General features: G+C 42.0%; 1 protein-coding gene and 1 non-coding gene across 2 annotated transcripts; both read right to left on the bottom strand.

Moving 5' to 3' along the window:
• Positions 1–4,614: 4,614 nt before the first annotated feature.
• rpl18a (ribosomal protein L18a) lies at positions 4,615–8,280 on the bottom strand. Its single transcript, XM_067489844.1, has 5 exons — positions 8,130–8,280; positions 7,016–7,195; positions 6,476–6,605; positions 4,980–5,089; positions 4,615–4,758 (listed from the first exon to the last, which is right to left on the bottom strand). The coding sequence occupies exons 1-5, from the start codon at positions 8,145–8,147 to the stop codon at positions 4,666–4,668; spliced, it is 531 nt and encodes a 176-aa protein (XP_067345945.1). The 5' UTR covers positions 8,148–8,280; the 3' UTR covers positions 4,615–4,665.
• On the bottom strand, positions 7,272–7,403 carry LOC137107044 (small nucleolar RNA SNORA68). The gene has a single exon (XR_010912067.1). It is a non-coding gene; the product is annotated as a small nucleolar RNA SNORA68 (small nucleolar RNA).
• Positions 8,281–9,099: the final 819 nt, after the last annotated feature.

The raw sequence follows: 9,099 nt of genomic DNA, 5'->3' as shown, positions 1-9,099 counted from the left end.
GTTTAAAACCAGCCAACTTGCTCATTACCATGCTTTCCAATGAACTGTTACCAGTCGGTCCATCGTTATGGTTCAGTAGGCGACTTACGACCTGCCAGCGGAATGAGGCAACTTCTAGCAGCTGCAGTAAATAAAGCCACCTTCACATTTGAACTCTGCACAATGTCCAGAGAAATTGTCCCAAGTTGTGTTTCACAAATGTAACACACAGCAGGAGATGGTCTGAGGCCGATGTGTCCTCGCAAAGGAACTCAGCTTGATTTCAAGTTTTGTTAAACATGACCCATTTAATCAAGTTAAACTCCACACACAGGCTCACGCACATAACACAGACTTTGTATTAGGGGGCTCGCAGGATAAAGTCTGGATGATCATGAGAGTGTCTGACACGTTCTCACATCCGTCCAGAGAATTTCAGGATTCCACTGGATGTGTGAAACAGGCTTATGACAGAAATTGACCATTGGTGACTTATGCTAAGATTCATGCTTGATGCAGATGGCGTCACAAAAGCCGACGAGCTCCACAATGATGTCGTGCTACTCTGAGTGAGTGCCCCACGTGGACCCAGACCTCCTTCTAGATGATTGGCTCACTGTTTGTAGGGAATCCTGACCCAACCTTTCTCTTCTCTGCCTCTTTCTAAAGTGTGCTGATAAAGGAAAAGTAACTGAAGACCAAAGCAGCAGCCGCCTGTCTGTTCATGATCCAAAGCATCCAGGTTCATCTGTGGAGCACAGTGGAGCTGGTGTCATGGTTTGTGCTGCATCGCTGCTTCAGGAACAGACTCACTGATCTTTATCGATGATAGAACTCATGAACTCACGTCTGCAGGTAGGAGGTAGATTGCAGGTGGGTGGGCCTCCGAACAGATGACATTGAGGTGGGAGACAGCAGTTGACCCAGGATCTATCACTGGACAGGTGTCTTCAGGTGAACATATCTGTCACACATCACTGTGTCTTCGGGACTTTGTGTGTGTGGACAGTTGTCAGACTGATCATACTGAGTTTGTTCCAAGCGGGACACTGAATAACTCACAGAGAGAATGATGTGGCCTCGGAGAAAGATGGTATAAAAACCTTTCCCTTCCTGGAGACTATTATCCTCTCCACCTTCCACCTCCTCTGCTGCTCTGTCCTCATCTCTACCTGCCAGCTGCTTCCTGAAGCTCTGACACTAACAGCCTTTATGCCCTGTGGATTTTGTGGCTTGAGGCATTGCCACTCGGTGATCCGCTGAGAGTTCTTGGAAGGCCAGGGATCCACAAAGCCTCCCGGCCTGCCTCAAGCCTTCGGCCCAGGCCACAGAATAGTAAACCTGGCAGAGGCTGAGACCAGACTGTGGTCAGGTCCAACCCTCAGAGCTGGATTCAGGACTCCCCTCTGTGTGAAGGAGGTGCACACAGAGCTACAGACGGCTTACAGGTCTCACATTGATCCAAATCACTAAATGTTCTATATAATGCATGTGGATGAATTGTCAGTTTGTCAGAACAATGTCAGTGAACAAACTGTAGTGTTTTCATATTGAAATAAAGTCTTAAAGAGGACTTGGGTTTTTGTTACACTCACACTGTCCATGGAAAGATGCTACTGACTTTCAAGTAAGCCTCTTTGTGCACAGAGACAAAAGGACAACGTCCTTCCACTTATACAACCATGATAACATAGGTGACTTTCAGGTGTCCACACTGAGTTTCTAAAGTCACACTAATGAAAATTAACCCAGGAATCCACATAGTGATGACAATGACTCAGATGTGTCCGCATGGAGACAAATATTCCCAGAAATAACACCAACTCCTGTCTATAGACTGAAGTGACATCACATTGCGTTAACTGATGGGGGACACAGTCGCCATTGTTTGACCTCTGCAGTCTGCTGCAGCAGTCAGATTAACTCGTGTGGATCGTTTGTTTGCCAAAAAGGAGAAAAGGGACACAGAGAAAAAAAACAGCAACCAACAAATTTTGGAAAAACAAATAAATACTTAAAGTTTTCCAGTGGCTTTTGGATGATCTGATCATTTAAGTACAGTCAGACCACTGATCTTCTGTGGGGACACAGACTCTCACTAATAGGAAGACAGGGGGATCCTCACAAGATGGCGCCCATGTCCCTCAACAGTTAGCATGGCGTGACATCAGCTTCACATTTTCTATATAGAGATGAAAGTAATTCCCAGACGACTACATAGAGAAATAAAGACTCTCTGATGTCCACAGAGACAATAACAAACTCTAAGGTGTCCATTAGACGTTTAGCTCGATAGAGGTAACTAATCGAAAGCTATAATTAACAGAAGAACGATGAAAATGGACCCGGTTAAACAAGAAATGAAGAAGAATTAACAAATGTCAAATGTCCTCAAACTTGACTTTGACACACACCAGTCTTATTTTCTGTGCAGCTCTGTGTGACTGAGAGCCATTTACCGGCCTGTACTTCATCTGCAGAGGAACGTCTCCAGTATTTCAACCTTTGTGTCGAGCAGCACAGCCGGTTATATTTAACGGCCTCTGAGCTCTTGGCGATGCCGCGTTCACAATGAGCTCCACTGGGAAGCACTAAGTCTCTAAGCGGAGTCAGCTCGAAACCCTGAGAACCTTTAAATGTCTTTCTGAACAGTCTTTTAATTCCCACTATAAAAGGCTGCAGTGTATTACTGAGCTGCTTTCTGAAGCTATAACACGTTTCCTGTCACAAATAATGGAAAATGTTGCTGTTAAGTGAACACTAACGGCTGCAACTTCAGACTTTAATTAACCACGAGCATCATCAGTTTGACTCCCATGTTTCTGTTCTTTGCTTTGGAGTTGGTGTCACACACCTTCAGGTGAAGGAAGCTCACAGTCATGGATCTGTAATAATTTTATGTTTATGGCTTTGACTCATTAAAAAATGTTTTTCCATCACTGAGTGAGGTCTTTTCTGCAGCCACCCACTGCTCCCGTCTCCTCCACACACACCCCCGGCTCACTGCCATCAAACTCTACAGCACCTCCACCTCTTATAGTGGGAGACCAGCAATGTCCCAGCATGCAGTCGCACAACGATCCAAACACCACAATATAATGACTTTACACCTTCCAACTACAAACTGCACCTATAAAGTTTGTCACTGGTTCATTTTGCCTATATGCAACAAAACAAACTTCCCATAACTGACGCAATGTTTTCAGATGTCTTGTTTTTTCTGACCAACATGTCAACATGAGGGAAAAGAGGCAAATGAAACAAATCTGAAACCATCAATATTCTCAGGAGTGTTTACATCTGTGTCCAGATTCTAATCTGTCCATAGCCTCATGTACTAGGTCAGCTGTGCTGCGGAAGGAAACTATCAAAAGTCAAAAATACCATTGGAGACAATTCAGCATGGAGTCCTAACAGGAAGACAGGTGCAAAATGTCTTCAAAAAGACAGACAACAGATGATGCAAAACAACCATGAGTGAGACACACTCCATCCATGTTTAACAGAACTGACAACCTGTCAGTGCTCAGGACTAAACCAGAACTTAGAGGTTCAGCGGAGCGTCATGTCTTACAGAATGCTGCCATCATGTGGACAAATGGTGCAAAAGCAACTTCACCTTCTAATATGCTCTGACCCCATAGGTCAAAGGTCGGAACCAGACGCAGCACCACTGCCTGAAGTTAATCTGATACCAGTGGGCAGCTGCACATTGTCTTTAAATTGGGTTAATACTTAACACCTCTGTGCATTTGTGCCCATATTTATCACGTGGTCATTTTGTCTGTATATATTTCAACATTTCTGCATCAACTTAAAATACATAAGGCAACACATGCAGATCCAGATGAACTGCAAATAGAAACTAAAAAGATAATCACATAACAGGTTAAATTGTAAATGTTCCATTTTTAGGATGAACTTTTACTGCTGGACACTTTTGCACAGTGTGGCATAAATTCAGGACTTTCCACACTGTGGATTAGGTCACAGCCAATGATAAAGCATCTGGCTGCTGTTTCTCAGTTTCACCTTCACTGAGCAAAGTTACACGTACTTCTGCTGCTGAGAACTTTATAAACCAACGACAAGTTTTCAGGATACACAGCTAAACATAAACACTGTTCCTGATGCCCACAAAGGAGTTAAAAAAAAAACTTTATAAAGCTCAGCTGGTTCAGAGATTTGTGTTCGGTTTAAGGATCTTCAGACGGATTTAACTGATGACATAATAAAAGCTCATCTGTGCAGCAGCTTCAGCTCCAAATGAGCCTGTTGAACATTTTACTTTAAGTTTAAGGAAACAAAGTACTGTTTTTTCTAAGTGATGCACCTGAGGCTACAGTGTAACTTAAGCTGTAGCTAGTTTCAGACTAAATGCTTTAGAATCATCTCTGCTGCCAATGTAATGCATCATAGAAGCATGAAAACTCCCCTCTGCTTAGGTTACAGAGCATATTGCTGTTAAACTCTCTAAAAACGTCTTGATGTGGTTCAGAATCACAGTGATTTCTAGGACTGATTTCGACTCTGGGTTAAGTACTCAGCCGAGAGACTGCAGTAACATATTTAAGGGTAGCACTGATTGTTTTTAGCCATTTTGAATGAAATCAATGTGATATCATCTACACACAGTTGTGGTTCCATTATATGCTTTAATAAATCGTGCACAAAATGAAAACTGATTTAGTAGAAGGTGTTTGGCCTCTTGGTGGTGAAGCGGGGTTTGTGCTGGCGACGCAGGACCCTGTGAGGCAGAGGGAACTTGATCTTGGAGTCCTGCAGGAAAGATGGGACACAGTTTAGATTCAGACAGTCCACATGATACTGAACAACCACTTATCGTTCATCTGTTTCCAGTTTCTGCGGAAGCTGGAAATCTGGAAGGGAAACTTCCGTTTTCTTTTTCTTTGTGGATTTTAAAAAATGGAGCTGACGAACGTGGAGGCTGCCTAGAGAAAGAACCCCGTGTGTGTGTGTGAGAGGGGAGAGCTGCTTACGTGGAACTGCTTGATGGCAGGTCTGCGACACTTGTTAGCAGCGATGACCTGAACCTTCATGATCTGGATGGAGTGGGCGCGAGCGCGATGGCGAGCTCCCATATCACGATCTGTGACGTAAACAAGAGACATTTTCATTCAACTTTAAAACCAACACAAACAGCCAATCAATATCTACAGTCACTCGCCAGCTCGCTTCCTGTTCCTCGATTCTCAGTTGATTCAAAGTAACGATTTGGAAGTTGGTTTTAGGGCATCTCTGCCTTTTTACTACCAACATGGGGAGACAGAGGGGGTGTGACATGCAGCATAGCTGGACATGAGCCTGAGATGCTGTGGTTATGTGGCCTGTTCTTTAACAGTGTGATTATGTATCACATCATTCATTACTCACCAGCAGATTGATTAGACTAGGAAAAAAAGAGGCAAAGAGATGTTGGATATTTTTAATATTCAGTTTAAATCAAAATTCACAAGCTGAAATGATCACTGCTGCTTCCATTCAAGGCCCCTTTTAAGAAGGTGCTCATATTTTAGAGAGACAGAATCCTCAGGTCAATGACTTTCCTACAAGTTTGAGCCTCTAAACTCAGCAACTCTGGTTTCCTATCACATTTAACCTATTTTACACGAAAACACAGAACTCTGATCTGTCACAGCATGAAGCTTCTGTCTCAGTGCAGAATGCTCCTTTAAACCAGAATCAGTTCTTTGTTTGCCTTGGTCAACCAGATTCATGGTCTCATACATGAGACTGAAAGGGGACAAAGCCGGGGACATAATTTGACAAATCGTTGTAACAACAGAGCAGACCAGAGCTGTGAGATCTGCTTAAACCTGAAGGAAACCAACAAAAAAACAGATGCCTCTGCATGAATTCAAACCTCGTACTTTCCTCGAACAGAAAAACTGCTCCTCACACACTGGCAGGATGAGACAGATTTGGTCTGTTTTATTTTTGTTCCTAAAGCATTAAAGTTATCGCCTAATTACTAAGTGGAAAGAAACTGAAATCAGTCCTGAGCTTATTTTACTGCATTAGAAGTTAATGAAAACAATTATAATTGAGGCTGCAGACAGAACTGTGTGCAGCGTCACTGCCGCAGGTCAAAAACCAAACACCTACACGTCAGGACACATCACCTGTGAACATACTGTTAGCTGATACAACCCTGAATCCAAACATGAGAAGAGAACTTTACATGTGAAATGATGAAACATCTTTGGAGAGTCAAGACAAAAAAAAAAACGAAACCTCAGAGTGGTCATCTCCAGACTATTGTCTGCTTCATCCTGTGCCACTACTTTTCTCAAGTCCTGGCCCACTGTCAGCTGCCACATTGACCCCTTCACTCCATTTAACATCATTTCATGTCCGTGTTGCAGCATATAAATTGGCACAGAATGTTACATGAATGCAGACATGTGTCCACCTGGTAAAATGAGCCGTTCACATAGCAGCAGCCACACGTATGATGAGGTGTGTGGATACTCACAGCACTGAGTGACAGCTCCAGATGTGGTCAGGTCTCTGTACTCTCTGTACATATTGTGGGTGCCGCTGCGAGAGTCGTAGCGCAGCCAGATACCAAAGTTCTTCACCTTCAGAGGGCTCTCCTCATGAACCTGAACCAAGTAAAAAAACAAAACAAAAAAACAGCATTGTCTTTACCATTTTCACTGACGTGAGAAAACATTTTATGAAATTCAAAAATTCATAATTTTAAGCCGAATCGCCAGGTTTTTGAGTTTTTGCTAAACAGATGACATTTGATTATGTGGCCTTGAGCTCTGTTATCACATTTTCACTACAAATATTGATACTGACAGTAACATAGTGGACACCAAGTTAATATTTTGTGACAAGCAAACTGCTAAAATTCATTTGTACCTGAAAAGCAAATCTTTACTAAAGCACCTGTTTTATAACAAGACAATCCACTAGAAACCTTCTGTCATTAAGAACAATTACTATTATCTCTTAAATAACAGGAACCTCTGTGGGACCAGCACTTTAAGGACGATCAAAGACGTACCAGGCCACAGTAGACAGTCTCTCCTGAGGCCTTCTTCATCTTCCTCAGCTGGGAGACGAAGTACCAGAAACGGGACTTTGCCACGACATGGTTGGGGGCGAAGATCCTCATCCGGTACAGAGGGGGGGCAGGGTTCTTGACAGAGGGCAGCAGACGCCCAATGACTTTGTACTCCCTAAGCTACACACAGAACAATCAGCATGTATTAATGCACATGTGCATCACAACAAACAGTACATAATCAGGCTTTAGTTTTATTTGTTGATTCTTGAATTCACTTTCAAAGGCACAGCAGCGTCAGAGAAAGGCGACAAGGATCAGTTTTCTGTTTGCACACCAGACAAAATCATACCATTGAAATGATATGACCTTTGGGTTAGGGTGCAATCATACCCGAGAAAATGTTGATTAAGATTATTAACATCTAGCTTCATCCTGGGTGGGGAGACTTTTTTTGAAAGAATACACTCTTTAGTATTATTTTCCTACTATTTTGGCTTTTGAAAAATTTGCCTTTTATATTTTGTGTTAAGAAAATGTTCTTGTGTAAAAAGAGTTTACTTTTTTTCAGTTTTGAAAAAAATACTTCCCCTAGAATATTTTTCGGATGCACCAAACATACACTGGAAATAAATTTGCATTTCACGACTGCAGCCACACACACTTGTCTATGTATTTTCAGGTAACACCAGCTAATTTAACAGTCAGTTGCTCGGTGAAACAGAGTTTAGCGGCTTAAGCTACAGACAGCTAACTTTAGCTACACGTCCAGATTTAACAACCACGCGGTGCATTTCAATGGCAGTTTAACACCAGCTCCCCTTTGGATGTCGGTGGATTTTTTTTTAAATACAGCGAGTTCTACTTTTACGAAGGAACATTAGCTGTAACACAAATGGTCCCATTACAAGCCACCGCCGTCCACATGGTACCGCGGACGCCATGTTGTAGCCACACAAGCATCGGCAAGAAAAACACTTAAATTATCGCCTAAAATGTGACTTTATAAAACATGTACCACACAAATGTCACAAACAATGCGTTATGGTGTGGTATCTGATCATTCTGGTCGTGTGTTGGGACCCAAAATTAAAAAATAAGAGGTTTTACGTACTGTGCCGGACGCCTTCATGGTGTCTCTCGCTCACTGCCACAGTAAAAGAGGAAGCAGCAGGGCGGAGCCTCCGCACGTCATATGGAAACCCCGCCCGGAGGAGGAAGGACTCCGCCCGCCCTGAAGATCGTCTCTCACTCGGGGGGGAAACAGTGTTTAAAGGTGAGTTTCACACTGTTTCTCAGGTTTGTGTGATTTTTGTGATACTTAGTCATTCTGTTCATTCTATCCTCTGAATTATCTCTCCCTTAACATGCTTTAAACAGAAGTAAATGTTGAAATGCGGTTCCTGTCACAAGAACACTCCTCCGGATGAATTTCGTGTGAGTCATGTAATATCAGAAACAACACTTGTGCAAAAGTTGTAAAACACGTAAACCAAAATGTATATGTGCAGTAACACATGTATGATTCATTATGTGGCTCATATAAAGGCGCAGACTAGTATAGACTGTGCAATGTGTGATGGATAATTTAAACTAAAACTGTACAGTAAGGTGCAGGATTGTCCATGAATGTTAACAAATATAATATAATATAATATAATAGTCCTTCGAATCTCTGTGTTTTTAGGAATTTTTTAAAGTAAGGTGAAACTGTTTTCTTCATCATCAGTGAGACTCAAAAGACCAATAATGACACTAATAGAATGATTATTTCAAATTAGAGTTCAAACTTTTACTCTCTGTAAAAATATATGTAACAAACGGGAATAAGTGGAAAAAGATTGTTTTTTTTATTATCCCTCAAGCTTCTTTTAACTTTCCTACGAATCAGAAACCATCTTCACTTTCCAGAGACAAACATCCGCCAAAATTAATATATATTAATATGTAATATTTGTCTTTACAGTCTCCACCACAAATACTACGTCGTATTGATCTCACGTAAAATCGTGGATTTGATAACCAAAAACATATTAAATGTATTTATTACACATTTATGGTGAATAAATGTCGCTCGGAAGCGC

This window comes from Channa argus, chromosome 21, assembly GCF_033026475.1.
Source record: "Channa argus isolate prfri chromosome 21, Channa argus male v1.0, whole genome shotgun sequence".
NCBI classification, from domain to species: domain Eukaryota; kingdom Metazoa; phylum Chordata; class Actinopteri; order Anabantiformes; family Channidae; genus Channa; species Channa argus.
The sequence above is the reverse complement of the archived record's forward strand: the minus strand, read 5'-3'. Positions and strand labels throughout refer to the sequence as shown.

Coding starts and splice junctions, on each gene's coding strand:
- rpl18a (XM_067489844.1), bottom strand. Junction 5,090..6,475: donor TGGAGCTGTCACTCAGTGCT/GTGAGTATCCAC, acceptor TTTACGTCACAG/ATCGTGATATGGGAGCTCGC. Junction 4,759..4,979: donor CTGCCATCAAGCAGTTCCAC/GTAAGCAGCTCT, acceptor TCTTTCCTGCAG/GACTCCAAGATCAAGTTCCC.